The sequence below is a fragment of the Tenrec ecaudatus genome, chromosome 9 (assembly GCF_050624435.1).
Source record: "Tenrec ecaudatus isolate mTenEca1 chromosome 9, mTenEca1.hap1, whole genome shotgun sequence".
In the NCBI taxonomy this organism is placed as follows: domain Eukaryota; kingdom Metazoa; phylum Chordata; class Mammalia; order Afrosoricida; family Tenrecidae; genus Tenrec; species Tenrec ecaudatus.
The window spans coordinates 104,418,618-104,433,939 of NC_134538.1; the positions used below are offsets into that span (position 1 = coordinate 104,418,618).

Here is a 15,322-nt window from a genome sequence, read left to right on the forward strand (position 1 = left end):
GTAGGGAGGTGATATGACGGTAGGGAGGTGATATGGGGTAGGGAGGTGATATGGGGTAGGGGGTTGATATGGGGTAGGTAGGTGATATGGGGTAGGGAGGTGATATGAAGGTAGGGAGGTGATATGGCGGTAGGGAGGTGATATGGCGGTAGGGAGGTGATATGGCAGTAGGGAGGTGATATGGAGGTCATATGGGGGTAGGAGGTGATATGAGGTAGGGAGGTGATATGAAGGTAGGGAGGTGATATGGGGGTAGGAGGTGATATGAGATAGGTAGGTGATATGGCGGTAGGGAGGTGATATGGCGGTAGGGAGGTGATATGGCGGTAGGGAGGTGATATGGCAGTAGGGAGGTGATATGGAGGTAGGGAGGTCATATGGGGGTAGGAGGTGATATGAGGTAGGGAGGTGATATGGGGTAGGGAGGTGATATGGAGGTAGGGAGGTGATATGGGGGTAGGAGGTGATATGAGATAGGGAGGTGATATGGTGGTAGGGAGGTGATATGGCAGTAGGGAGGTGATATGGAGGTAGGGAGGTGATATGGGGTAGGAGGTGATATGGCGGTAGGGAGGTGATATGGGGGTAGGAGGTGATGAGATAGGGAGGTGATATGGCAGTAGGGAGGTGATATGGAGGTAGGGAGGTGATATGGGGTAGGGAGGTGATATGGGGTAGGGAGGTGATATGGAGGTAGGGAGGTGATATGGGGGTAGGGAAGTGATATGGGAGGTAAAGGGCTATTATATGCAATCTAGTGTGCTTCCCTTCCACTGTTACCTTCTATGTAAGCTTTGCAATACGTCACCATGTTTATGTAGACTCCACCCCAATGAAACCTTTTATAATGACTTATTAGAGTCCCCTTCATTATAAGGGTCTCCATTTTTTTCTACAACTCTGTATTGCTATATCTCATTTCATTTTAAAATTTGGTGTCATGAACACGTGTCACTTTCTCTTCCCATGAATTTCAGCCATGTGGATATGCTTTAATTAAAAATAAACCTGTGTTCATTTCTCACACATTTCATTTGATTTTGCACAGCTCTTTTCTGTATTTTTTTCACTTAAATGTTTCATACTCTATCAGTATATCCCAAATGGTCAAAGTTAATAAAAAAATGTTTGGTTTTGCCTTATGTCAGCGTAGTCACTACTGTGTAGTTTTATGTCCAGGTTTTGCAGGTGCGTAATTGTATTTCTGGAGTTTATAAAGTATACAATGGCATTGTTCCACTTTTTGAGTAGCTTGTGTCTGAGTATATACTTGATAGTGGGTGGCTTGATGTGTCTTTTAAATCCATCCTATACCCCCACCCCACCCTTCATCCTCAGCTTCCATCTTCTTTCCCCTGTCCTCCCAGCTCTTACCCACTTCATCTCCCACCCACCTTCTAGTTCTCATCCTCTCCATGCCCCACCCCTACCCTTTCTTCCCCCTCCCCCAAATCTTCCATCATACTTATTCTTCCACCCATTGTCCTTAATTCCCACAGACGAGTAAATAATCAAGACACGGTTTGCACTTAACCACTAAGTTTTTATTGATTGAATTTTAATCATTACATAAAGAATTAGTAAGTAGAGAGAAATATTGGGTAGGGAATACAGCTATTAAAGGAGTATAATTGGAAGGGGTGTGGGGATAAGGAGGTAATATGGGGGTAGGAAAGGGTGGGGGTAGAGATGATAGAGGGTAGGGAGGTGATAGGGGTCAGGGAGGGGGTTGAGGCTATGGAAGGGGTGGGGGTTAGGGAGGAAATGAGGGTAGGGAAGGGCTGGGGAGTAGAGGTGATGGGGAAGGAGTTGGGAGTGGAGGAGATGGGGGTAGGGAGATGGTGGAGGGAGTGGATGGGGATAGGGAGGGGTGGGGAGTAGTGAGGTGGCTGGGTTAGGGAGGGAATCGAAGTAGGGAGGTGATATTTGGGGGTAGGGAGGAGGAGGTAAAGGGCTAAGGAGAAGATAAAGGGAGAAGAGGTAGGGGTGGGGTAAGGAGAAGGGGTACTTATAGGGGCAAATACAGGATTCTTATTAATCATTTTCAACTTCCATGAACCTTACATCATTATCAATGTCATTCCAGCAATAATTTTTCAAAGGGCATCAATCCAGGCTATGACTTTCTAAAATGTTTGCTCACAATCTCAAATCCTGGAGATTTAATATCCAGGGCAAATTTACTAATTTCTTTATCTAATCATCTTTTAACTTTCTCATACTAAGCTTTTTCGCATGTCCAATTAGACCTCAATCGGTTATCTTCTTCCTGCCATTCCTTCTGCTTTCACTTGAAATCATTACAGGTAACAATTACAGTGTAGAGTCAGAGATACACAGGTTGACTTATAGAGTTAGCTAATACATGATATTATTCTAACTTTCTTATTAATCCCCCTTAAGATTATTTAATAGTCCCTCCCACCATTAAAGTACTTATGATTATATAATATCCCCTATTAATTAAATTTAACTGATTAAACAAAGAAATAATAATAATGCAAATTTCCACAGACCAATTTTATCGCATTCTACAATTTCAAACAACAAAGAACTTTCTGTCCCTCCCAGATGTGTCCGCTCTCCAAATGAAAATGGTGCACGGTTCCCTCTCAGGAGTCTTCACTTCTGCCCAGGTCTTTCCAGCAAGGTGTTCTTTGTCGTCAATCTTGGAATGGTTTCTGATGTCAGATGTCTGTGGTGGATGACAACTGGATCAATTCAGGAGCGGAGGTACCTGCAAACTTAAAACAGAAATCCAGACTGCACCAACATAGGTGTGTCCCCCCCTATTTGTGAACCTCACGTGATGTAATCAACAACTCAATTCCCAGTATCTGATACAAATACCTCATTGCTCAAACTAAAGTCACCCTTCATAAATGTATGTAAAATGCTTTTTCTTTCAATGTGCTAGCAAGATGATCTTAGCTAGCTCTTTTAAGGCTCACCTAACTGTGAGAGCTATCTTCCACCTCATTCTTGATTTCCTTAACAAATACTGAAAATTTAGACCAACAGCCAATCAGTTTTGCCAGTTTGTTTCAAAGACTCCAATCCTGGCTTTGCTAAACAATCTTGATGTTTTATCTCTTTAATGCTTTTATTTTGCTCCTTTTCTAACTTTAGATAAATTAAAATTGTTAACTTTGTTTTCCTTTCTTATGAAAAAAAAAAAGGCATTTTGTTGGGCAATGCCTCTCCAAAAAAATTTAAAGGATGTAATTAACTTAAAATTGTGTAACTTAATCTAATTAACAAATCAATTGAGTGAAAGGAAACTTATCCGAATTAAAATGCTAAATTACAATTAATTTTAACTTACTTATCCTTAACATCTATATTTATAGATAGTATATATCGCAATAGAGCATAGTACACACTGCCCAGAAGCTACAAGCTTTAGTAAACAGCCAAACTTGGGCCAGGGACTTTTTCCAAGAGTGGTGAGCCCACACCAGCATGCTCTCCCTGACCGATTTTGTCGATGACAACATCTCCACGATTTTGCTTGCAGTAGTGGCAAATGTCCGTGTGCATATGCCAGGGCTGCAGCCAAAGGCCCATTTCTGGGCTCTCTGCAGCTTAAAGATCCATCAACAACTAAAAATGTCACATAAAACAACGTGATTTCAAATGTATGGAGGATGGATTGGTATCTGAGGTAAACTGAAGTGTCGCTTCAAAATAGTCCAGAAGCACAAATGCACCATATTCAAAGTAAATACAACGAAACACAGGAGTAACTGACAAGCATTCAAAAATAAAAACAACGAAAGAAAGAAAGAAAGAATGATTGACTGTTTTGGACCAGATAATTAGCCAATTGAGTATCTTCTTTAAAATGGATGTGTTCTTTTGTCTGATTTTGGGAAGTCCAATCAATAGAACCAAAATCATTCATTGTTGAAATTTAAGACTGAAGATGAACAGGATGAACACATAAATACTCCAGAGTTCTCAGGAGCCTCTCCTTCACAGTGTTGTAAGAACTTCACAGTAAAGAAATATCCTATACTACGTTACTCAACATTGTCACTAAAATTCAAAAGTATTTCAACTAAAGTAAACATTTAAAAGAAATCACAATATTAAAACACTGTGAAAGGATTCTACTGACCTACAGATAAAGAGTTTAAGTATTTCAACATGCAGGAATAAGGGCGGGTAATAATGGAAATGTGAATGATGATGCTGATGGAAAAGGAAACTTCACCATCGGACTCCTTTCCATGTTGGGCAATTTGAAATATACACCAGGTGGTTTTTCTACTGCTTAGATTGTGTTTTGGCAATTGGAGATTGTGTGTTTGTGTGTATGTGTGTAAACGCTTGCTCCTTGAAGCCTGCTTCTTTCTTCTCCGTGCGTGTGGCCGCAAAATGGAGTCTCAGGTACCAAGGCAGGAAAGTTGACACAAATCCTGCAGCAGGGTCAAGGGTAGCAGTGAAGGATTAAACATAAAGAGAGGTTAGACACACAATTGAAGATAGGAGCAAGAGGCCAGGCTAAAGGAAGTCAGGCAGTCCCAGGTTAGCACAAAGCATCTAGAAGACACCAGAGGGGATCTCTGGATTTGAAGACAACATTGTGTTGTTGGTTGCTTTGTTTTCAGAGGCCTTTCATCCAGCTCAATGTTGGCTCCACCCCCTTGTGGGGGCCTCATTACATAAACGGATTCCTTGATAGTGGTCATCCAGCTGGATTTGAAATTCACCAAGGAAATCCATATCCTTCATTGTCCAGTGCCCTAAATTTCCTCTTCTTCAGAGATCTTTCTCAGGCCTAGGAGTGTGGTTTAGGTGCTTAAGTCCGTTCCCCTCTCTAAGCATCCATATGCAAACAGGCAGTCGAGTGAGGGGCTGATGACCAGATGTATATGAGGGCAGGGATGTGGGTAGATGCTTCCGAGAACTTCAGGTGGTAGCTTTTCCAGCCAATTAACAATGATGGAAAGGTGGTCATGCTATTTCGCACACATCTAATACATCTGAAGCCACCAAATCCAGTGTCTTGTGGGTGCCAAGACTGGCATGATGATGGCAAGGTGTGGTGATGAAGCCAGAGTTCTTGGGTGCTTGTGATTTGCACCAGGATGTAAAGGCCTGCTCTTATCATGCAAGAGTCCCATCTGAGAGGGCACTTCCTTCTTAGGCCTGAGGTGTTACGTACTGTTGAGGGTTTTGCCTGCTCCTGGGAGAACTGGTCCAATTGCTGCTCCTTGAGAATGAACGGAACCATGAAAGTGGAGTTTGAAGATGGTGAAGTTTCTAAGTAAGGGTGCAGCAAGAAGATCACGGAAGCCGCTTCACACTGCACCAAGAATGGTGGCTTCCTCAGTAAGGCGTTGGTCCCCATGAGTGCATGGAGAGGACCAAAACTCATGAAATGTCATGTCCCTCCTCCTCTTTTCCTCCCCCTCCATCAAGGAAACAGCATCTCCTGTGTTTGCATCAGCTTCTCTGTAAATAATCAACAGGGAATCTGGTTGCCTGCAATTCAGATGGTGATGATGAGGTTTTGGCAAGTAAAATCCCAGGCTGGCTTCCAGGATTCGCTGGAAAGTAAACTTTTCGAAGGAGTTTAGTGAGCTTGGCAGTCAAAGTGGAAAACGGAGAGTTGTTGGTAAATGTTCTGTCACTCTCAGAAAACGTTGAAGGTCTTGTGGTGTTTTGGGGTGTGTGCTAGCCTCAGTGGACTGGACCTTTGGCGGCAGCCATTTCAGAGTGGTGTTGCTTACGTTTGGCCTACAGGTACAGTAGTCCATATCTGCACACAATTAGTGATTTGAGATGCTGAACAGGAGTCAATTTTGAAGGGGGAGATCCTGAAGGACCTGACAAGTATTTATTTATTTACATAGCATTGTAAGATGGTGGTGGAGGCGGGGGAGGGGGAGGGGGTGGCGGCGGAGGCGGCGGGTACTGAGGTACCGGAGGCTGGCGGTACCAATGCGGATTCCAAGTGATCATAACAGGCACATACAGTGACCGCCCATGCCCATCTCTTCCCACTGGATACCAAGCGAATCCTACTGGGTAGGTTGGGTAGGCCGCATAGGCGTGGTACGGGTGGTATGGGTGGTATGCAGGTACCTGTGGGACACATTCAACATACGATGCCAGGTGAGCTTGGTCATCTAAATTTGGAACAGACAGTTGAGGATACTGGTGCTGGATAGTGAAATTGTTAGGAGCTCGGCAGTCGTAAGAAACTTGCAGCTTCCATCCCCTCTTTACTTGGAGAACTTGGGCTCCATTTGGTGCGATGGTTGGAGTAATCAGCCCATCTTTCACATTTCTTGCCACAAAATCTCGAAGAGCAGCCATCTCCGGTTCAGACAGTGAGTAAATATGTCCACTTGGAATGCTGTGCGCTCCAGGTATCATGTCAACACTGCCGTCGGCCACGTGGTTGTCTGGGTAAACATTCTCATCAACTGGAGTGTATACATTCTGGACAAAATAATATCTCACTGCTGGGTACACTCTGTATCCCTCCACCGGGTAGTAAAATGAGTGGTGTGGTACCGGTGGGGGCGACGGTGGGAGTGGGGTATACATCCGGCAGTGGTATCGGCAATATTCAGAACCAAAGACGATTGAGCGGGTGCTCCACGTAATGTGAGGGTCGTGTGTGCTCAGCCAGCGAACTCCCAGGACGACAGGGAAGAATGGCGACTGAGTCACATCAAATGACAGCACCTCCCGGTGATCTCCCAGGTCAACGATTAGGTCGTGGGTTTCGTGGACCACGGGCCCCGAGGCTATGGGGCGCCCATCAATCGCTTCTACAAGGATTGGCCAATCCTTGACTCTCAGAGGAATTCCATTTTGAGCAACGTACTCGTGATCGATGAAGTTGCCAGAAGCACCAGAATCGATCATGGCTCGGACGAACAGGGTGTGTCGGCCCGGAAGATGGATCTGGAGCATCACTTGCAAGTGTGGGGTTGAAATTTCATCTCTTGGGGACCTCATTCTTTCTGGCCCGGCCGCTGACGGTCCCTCTACAGCGGGGCCTGGGAGTTTCCCGCCGGCGAGGCCTTGGAGGCCTTGGCAGGACAGTTGTCAGCGTAGTGACCCGCGGTGCCGCAGTAGAGGCAGAGGTTCAGCTTTCGGCGCCGCTCTTTCTCTTCCTGGGTCAGGCGCATGCGGGCGCCCCCTACAGGCTCGGTGGGATCCACCTGGTGGTGGCCGGAGTGGTGATGCACCGTCAGCGCGCGCGGCGGGGAGCGTGGCTTGCGGGCGGCGGCGGCTCGGGCCAGCCTTCTCTCGATGTGAATGCACTGGCTGATGAGTCCTGACAGGGACTTGGCAACCTCCATGTGGGCGAGCTCCTCTTGAATGTGGTCGCTGAGGCCCTCGTGGTACTGGTCAATCAGCGCCGGCTCGTTCCAATCCAGGTCCTGCGCGATCATCTGGAAAGCGTTGGAGTAGTCGATGACAGACCCCATCCCTTGGCGCAGCCGTCGGATCTTGCGCTTGGCGGCCTCTCGCCTCTGCGGGTCTTCAAAGACGTGCTTCATCTCGATCATGAAGGCGGGGTAGTTGTGCATCAGGTAGTTGGCCTGCTCCAGCTTGGCGGAGGCCCAGCGGGCGGCCCGGCCGGTCATCATGCTGGTCACGAAGCAGACGCGGACGCGGTCCAGGGAGAAATCTCTGGTGCTTCTCTCCATGAAGATCTGGCACTGGGCCATGAAAGGAGCCAACATGTCAGGGTTGCCGTCAAATTTCTCGGGTAGGTCATCGGGGCACTCTTCCTCGGGGGGAGGAGGGGGGGGAGCGGCCGCCGCCGCCGCCCCGCACATCTCGATGTCTTCCTCCTCTTCCACCGCAGGAGCAGCAGCAGGTGCAGGAGCAGGTGCAGGCACAGCAATCAGGACAGGGGTCGGCGCAGGGGTCGGAGCAGCAGCCGCTGCCCCAGCCATGGCCCCAGCCGCCGCCCCAGCCGCCTCAGGCTCGGCCTCCACCTGCTCGCGCAGGGAGCTGTTCTCCTCGGTGAGCTTCTGGACCTGGTCCTGCAGGTTGTTGTTCTCCTCCGATTGCTTCATGACTTTTTCTCTCAAATTGTTGATTTCCTCGGTGAGCTCTTCCCTCCTACGTGCTGACCCGCTGGCCTTGCACTTGCCCTTGTGCTTGGAGCAGGAGGAGGAGGAGGGGTGATTGGGAGGAGGAGGAGGAGGAGGGGGTGGGCAGTCGGGCCCCAGGTTGAGGGTTGGGGTGGGAGGAGACCTCCCGGGTGTAGCTTCACTGCTGGAGGGTTGGGGGCCTGGATCCTGGCCACTTCTTCCACCCCTTCTTTTTGTTTTCAAAAGCCGCTTATTCCTATAAATGAAGATAAAATATACACTTAAAATGCCTCTGCAAAGCAGTAAAATACAAAGGAGATTAGCTTTTTGAAATATCTTTCTCTACTAATTGTTTAATTATTTTTAACCTGCAAGACAAATAGGAAATTAACTAGAACAAATAAAAAGTTTCAATATCCAACCTCCACTTCTGTCCTTAAAAGTCACATGTTCATAAGGTTCAACAATACCTAACTGCATTAACACCAAACTCTCCAACTTCCCGAGTGTGCCAAGGCACCCCCCCAAACTTTTGCATTGAAGAGAAACGACAAACTTTCACGGACGGCCCCTCCCACAAACACCAATGCACTGTTATTTAGAGAAGTCAGGTGAATAACTACTGACATTCCAACCACTAAACAACAAGGAGGGTGGGTATTAAGAATCACAATACCTATACTCATCAGACCTACAGAAGTTCATCTGCCATAACCTTGGCCCACCTCTGCAGAATTATCAAAACAAATCAATAATCACCACAACTGCACTAGATTCAAAACAGCTGAACTATTATTTTGAGATATTACTTAAAAGTTGTAATGGTATTTTAATGAGCATCTTCAAGTCTGAAAACTTTAGGAGAGTGCTCAAAAGTTAAAACTTATGCTTTAAAGCATAATGTATGACACTGGACCAATTGGCTATCCTGGTCCCTAAATTAAGCAACGTCAAAACAAAACAATGCAAACAAGTGTTATCTAGAAAGGTTAGATGAAGTTAAGTGAAAGTTGCTTAATATCACAACCAAACCAAAAAAAGGGGGGTGGAGGAGGGAGGAGGAGCAATTAAACTTCACATTTGTGATCATTACATCATCCCTAAAGAGAAGCACCCCTCCTCTTTCTTAACACCCCTTTCACTGAAGTAGTTAAATAACTTAGACTACAAAGACAGCAAATAATTAGCAAATTAAAATATCCAAGTTTAGAAAAAATTAGATCATAATTAACACACAGATTACTGTGACATTTAGTTATATTTCCAACTCTAAAAAACTACCGTGATGGTAGACATGCAATACGATTTGATAAACAATGCAACTTTTATTTATTAAATTTTTAGGTCAATTAAAAATAACTAATAAGCACAGGCCAAGTAATTAAGGTGTAACTTCAATTAGAGATTTCAATATATTCAAATCACAGTATCACAACTTCCTACATGGCATTTGCAGTATGACCAAAGGCAGCCTGTCCCAGGTCAAAAAGGTCAACATACATGTAAATCACAGCCAATAGATAAGAGGGTGAGTTAGAGGTGGGTGGGACTGGCTCTCATCAGGACCAGGCCTGATAGTTTCAACATCCGTAAAAATTAAATGACAGATCAGAAGTAACCATATATTGAGCAATCAAAATTCACTATTTGTTTAGGGAAACCAAAGGTCAATAAGGGTTGAAACGTCAAATGCCTTTGATAAATGGGGAAAATAATTTAAAAATGAGAACTTTGGCTTAAGATAATAGGGAGGGGGCAGCACCTATGTGCTTTAGATGCATGTCCCCACCTCAAGACCTTTAATTTTTTAAATAAAATTTTAAATATAGTGTTAGAAACTAACTCATGGCTCAGAAGGTCACCAGTTTTAAAGCACTATCCCTTATCAATATTATGTACCACGGCCCCCACATGCGAGTTTGTAATTTGGGGGTGGGACTCTTACATTTCAAAAGAGACTGCCCAGAACAGTTGAACCATTAAAAGTTTTTAAAAGTTTAAATCAAACTGGGACACGTGATATGGAATAAGGAGCAGTGGCTGGATTGAGGAGTTGGGGTCAAGAGGTCCCATTTATGAAAACTCCAAGGATGCAGAGCATAAAACCAATCGACCTGGGATAGACGCCATCTTTACTATAAGATAAAAAATTTCAGTTTTAGCTTATGCAATGACCTCTATTAGATCTATGCTTCCTCACACACACACACAAAGTTCTCCAAACTTACCCAAACACATCAAAAACACAATAGTAGACCAAAACTGCTAACACATAAGCAATATCACATTAGGAAATAACACTTATCAATTGTTTTATATTTTCACACCCTGTCCACACCGAGTATTATGTATACTATTGTGAAATGCAAATTCTATTAACACATGCATTCTCATGCCATTGTTTTGTATCACTTTAAAATGCAAATAAATAATTCCCATAGAGGAGAAGCTCAGGAGAGCAAGGGGATGAGGGGGAGCTGGAAATTGATTGAAAGCTGTAAGCACATTGTGTGCCTGTTTGGGGTGACTAGAGATTTGGGTAAGCCAAGACCCCCAAAGTCCCCCTGTATAAAGGGGTTGGTTCATGGTTTGTAATTTATGAAGCCATATGATTTAAATTCCATTCAGTTAGAAACAATTTTTAAGTGTATGTGACTGATAGTAAATGTTTAATTTCATTATACAGGTGGGCTTTAATTATGCCAGTGAAAACACCTACTATATTTTGTAATGTAACCACTGTATTTTATATTATGTAAAATTTAAATTATAGTATGTACCATTCAATAGTACACTTGCCCCAAATTTAAGTAATCAGCTTTCTTTTGTTAGACAAAGCAAATTAACTTGAATAGTTTATGACTTCTTTGTATTATAATTGTAGCATACATTATTGAAGCTTAAAAATGCCTCTTTTCCCCCTTTAAAAGATCTTGCTTAATGTGATGGCAGGTCACCAAAACAATCCAGGACAAATAAAAATCTCAAGAATTAAGACATAAGCAAGAAACCAGAACCCCCCTGGAGATACAGCTGACCTTTCAGTTAGCAGCCCAGGGCTTCGCCAGGGCTAATTCTTCATAGACAATGTCTCATAGAAGCCAAAAGCCAACAACATAAATGTACACTTAATAAAACTCCTATACAACACAGTTCAAGTTGTTCCTTATTTGGTATGCACCGAAGCATCCAATTCCATTAATGACATCTCACTCCAAATGTCCACTAGTGTCTCAGGAAAAAAAAATGTTAAAAGCAAATTATTTTACAATTATTTTCACTTGGGGGCAGTGAAAACATTGATATAGATCGCCTTAAGGGTCAGCAATGTTAGCTTGGAAGTGCCCCTTCATAAATTTAAATTGTGGGATTATGTTATTTAAGATAATTAAAAACATAAAATAAATTTATAAGTGTCAGGTAATTATTATTGTTAATTATTATTATTATTCATATACTCATTAGATACTAGTGGACAAAAAGCAAAACCAGTACAACAGAGAAACTGCAGGGCGGCGGGGCTGTGCAGCCAGTCTCAGGCAAGGGAGATGCGCATGTGCACAGGAGGGCGGGGTGGGGGTGGGAGTAGGGGTTCCTATGTGCGCATGCGCAACCAGGTTCTGCAGAGGCAGGGCGGCGAGGTACCTCAGAGACCACAGCCTCAGGGAGGGGCCAGGCAATAGAGGTGGGGGCTGGACCAATCAGCTCATAGGAGGCGGGCCCAGGCAACTGATAGGCAGGGCTGGATATACCAGTTCATAGAAGGCGGGCCCAGGCAACTGATAGGCGGGGCTGGATATACCAGTGTATAGAAGGCTGGCCCAGGGCGGGGCCAGACAACTGAGAGGCGGGGCTGAGCCGACTATTTCATAGGAGGGAGGCCCAAGGCGGGGCCAGACAACTGAGAGGCGGGGCTGGCTGATCAGCTCTTCGGAGGCTGGCCCAGGGAGGGGCCAAGCTTTGGAGAGGTGGGGTCTTGGGCAGACCACCTCAAAAGGAGGTGGGCTTTGGGGTGGGGTCTAGGGAGGCGGGCTCCAAAGAGGCCAGAGATGGGGTGGGGGGGGGAAGTATTGGGAGGCAGGACTTAGGCAGGCGCTCTGAGAAGGCGCTGGGCAGGAGGCGCGCTCTGGGAAGGCGCGCTCTGGGAAGGGTTGGGGGGGGGGGGCTGCGGAAGGCGCGCTCTGAGCAGATGCTGCATCGAGGCACGCTAGGGCGGGCGGGGCTGGTCTGAGACTGGCTGCTCCAGGCTGCAGAGTATCTGCTAGCCACTCCCAGGGTCCCCTCACCCACCCCCGCAAACCCCTCCCCCCAGGCTCCATTGCCAGATTCATTTCTCGCTGCAAGAGCAATCACCTCCCACGTCCAATTCCACCCCCCCCCAATATTCAGCAAACTAACAGTTTCCACAAACTGTTGCTGAACGTGAATCCACACGAACAGCGAGCACTACAACTATCGTGCCACTTCAGTCAAGCTCAGCGAGGCGGGCACCACGATCTGCCAGCAGCAAGATTCCCGTTTCCATTCAAGTCCGAACCCTCCATTCCACTGCTATAAGCAGGAATGGTTTGGCAGAATCTTAAGCAGTGTTTTTCACCCCGTCTCCATTTTGTATATCAGCATCATGCAGAAAATTGTCCAGAAAAAATTGTAGTGGGAGCCATTCCAAAAGATTTGTTAGAGACAAAGGGTGGGGTCCCTAAAACCACTCATCCCACTGTGCTGCTCAAGTCTCTCTTCAACTGGTTAATCACGCATATCAGTCTGCAGTTTATGTACCTCTGCAGCTGTTACCACTTTGTAACATTTTAGGTGCAAATTGTTCCGCAGCTCATGTACCTCTGCGGTTCACGAGGTTTGTAGCGCAATGAAGCGCTAACCTTATTTTTGCTGCGCTAATCTGCAGCAAAGATTTTGTAGCGCATTTAAAGCGCATCCGTTTTCAGGCAGCAGCTCATCCATCGCTGCAGCTCACGTTGGTTTGCTGCGCAAGTGAAGCGCTTTTGTAGCTAATCAGCTGTCCTGCAGCTTTGAATAGTTTACGGCACACTAGTGGCGCCTAAGTGTGCAGCACACCAAGTGCGCACAGGTTTCTAGCGCACTGGAGGCGCCAAGCGGCTTGTAGCGCATTGGAGGCGCCAAGCGGCTTGTAGCGCACTGGAGGCGCCAAGCGGCTTGTAGCGCACTGGAGGCGCCAAGCGGCTTGTAGCGCACTGGAGGCGCCAAGCGCCAAGTTACCCACTGGTTCGTAGCATTTTAAGCATCCAGTGGTTTGTAGCGCATTGGAAACGCTTATCAAGTTAGAGCGCACTGATGCGCCTATTTGAAGAGCAGACCGGTCTGTAGCTCATATTTGTCTGTAGCTCATGTCCGTCCACAGCTCATATTTGTCTACAGCCCGTATTCAGACTTGAGACGGCCAAACCGAAGCGCCGAAGGCTTGGTTTTCCAGTCTACTTTGGGTTAGCGCCATGAAGGCGTGGACAAGGTTCGCGTGGAGACGCTCAGGGGCGCTACTTCGTCTCCCGCGGCTCCCGACCAGAACGGGGAATGAATGGGATCTGAAAAATAAAAAAAAGTCCTCACCGCATACTCACCACACGAGGACCCCTCTGCGAAGCCGGGCAGGTCGCGTCCCACACCAGAGCCAAGCGCGGCTCCGCTGGGTGCTCCGCAATCCGGAGTGGCTCCGGATGCGAGCCCGCTCAGCGGACCTTTCGCGAGGCTCGGTGGACTCTCGCCGCGGTTCTCTCGAGGTCGCCGTCAGGTTTCTCCGGGTTTCTTCGACACACACCAACCGAAGTTGAAGCGCGTGTACCGGGAGCGTCGGCAAGGTGCCTTATATAGGCTGGAGCGCGGTGGGGGGCGCCAAATCCCAGCGTGCCCCGCGGGCCGGGGGGCGGAAGGGGTGAGGGGGCGGGGAGTGGGGGAAGGGCGGCGGCCTCGCTGCCGTGGCCCGCCGCTAGGGGGAGTGCGGGACCAGGGAGGGGGGCCGGCTGCCGAGGCTGAGCGGCCCGGCTGCGAGGCAAGAAGAAAGGGAGGGGAGGGAAGAATCGAGGACAGCCGGCCTAGCCCGGCCGAGAATGCTATTGCCCCGGTGGTGGGAGCTGGGAGACCCTTGTGCTTGGACAGGACAGGGTCGGGGGACACGCAGGATGAGCCCCGCGACCACTGGCACCTTCTTGCTCACAGGTTAGTGGCCCGCGCGCGACAGGAGGTCCTGAGGCCAACAGGCCGGCGCCTCCCCTCCCCCACTCAGGTGCGAGGTGCTGGGGCGCGCCTCTGGGCGCTCGCCCCTCTTGCCGCCTGGACCCCTGTGTACCCCTTGACCAGACTTTCGCACGCCACTGCCGTGGCCCTGTGAGCCCGTCTTCAGCCTTGACCCCTGGCCTTTTCCGTTTTCCCGGGCCGCTCCCGCCCAGGACGGGTCAAAATTCCACCTTCGCGGCCCATTCCCAACACCCCCCTCACCCCCCACTGTGGTCAGCCGGAGACCACGCTCAAGGCCCAGGGCAAAAGGCTGGGCCTCGCTGCCCAATTTCCCCGGGCTTTTACCCGGCCGGCAACGCCCGTCGCCCGAGGCGAAGCACACAATAAGGGCGGGCGGGTGGCTTCGTCTCCCTCGCAAGACATCTTGCCTTTCTCTTCAGTCTGAACGAGAGAGACCACCGCAATGTGAGACACGAAACACCGACTTCCTGCCCTGCCCAGCGCCTTTCCTGGCCGCGGGCATCTGCCCTTGTTTCTGGGTGTCACCGAGCTGGGGGCTGGAATGGAGACATGCCGGGAGCCCCGGCGGCGCTCGGGTCAGCGCTGACCCCCACGGGGGTCCGAGGCGCCGGCCGGCCGCCTTCGGCCGCCACGCGCACCTTTTAGAGAAAGCGGGAACAATTAAAAACAGCTGTGGGGTCCTCCGAGGTGGTTGGCGGGCTTCGGAGGGACCCCAGCTCTAGGCTTTTGACGGTGATTCTGAGATTTACGCCGAGACCTCGCTTTCTCTGCAACGTTAGTTTTTCGGAATTTGTAGGGGGAAAGACTGCATTTCGTCCCGTAACCGCCGGTCTCACACCTTTTAAGCGTGGTGTTGAGATTCGGCTGTATGTATTTGCCTGCATTTGTAGATATAAATACATAGTTGATGCTACGGAAAATTGCCGTGTTTATAAGACTCTGAAATACTGATGAGGAAGGATGCTAAAAACAATGCGCATTTCCATTAAATGCTTCAGTGTTGGGAGCTGAGAAAACAAAGT

The 15,322-nt window shown here is 47.8% G+C and overlaps 2 protein-coding genes across 2 annotated transcripts in view; one reads left to right on the forward strand and one right to left on the reverse strand.

Moving 5' to 3' along the window:
• Positions 1-1,522: 1,522 nt before the first annotated feature.
• Positions 1,523-13,898, reverse strand: PEG10 (paternally expressed 10). Its single transcript, XM_075558395.1, is given in 3 exon segments — positions 1,523-7,034; positions 7,037-8,325; positions 13,667-13,898. Coding segments are annotated over 2 exon segments (2,196 nt in total). The 5' UTR covers positions 8,052-8,325; positions 13,667-13,898; the 3' UTR covers positions 1,523-5,853.
• Positions 13,899-14,096: 198 nt separating this feature from the next.
• The window catches only part of SGCE (sarcoglycan epsilon), an 82,940-nt gene continuing 81,714 nt past the window's right edge, over positions 14,097-15,322 (forward strand). The window contains exon 1 of the mRNA XM_075558396.1: positions 14,097-14,261. Within this exon, the coding sequence (XP_075414511.1) occupies positions 14,153-14,261 (109 nt within the window). The 5' untranslated portion in view covers positions 14,097-14,152. The remainder of the gene's footprint in view (positions 14,262-15,322) is intronic.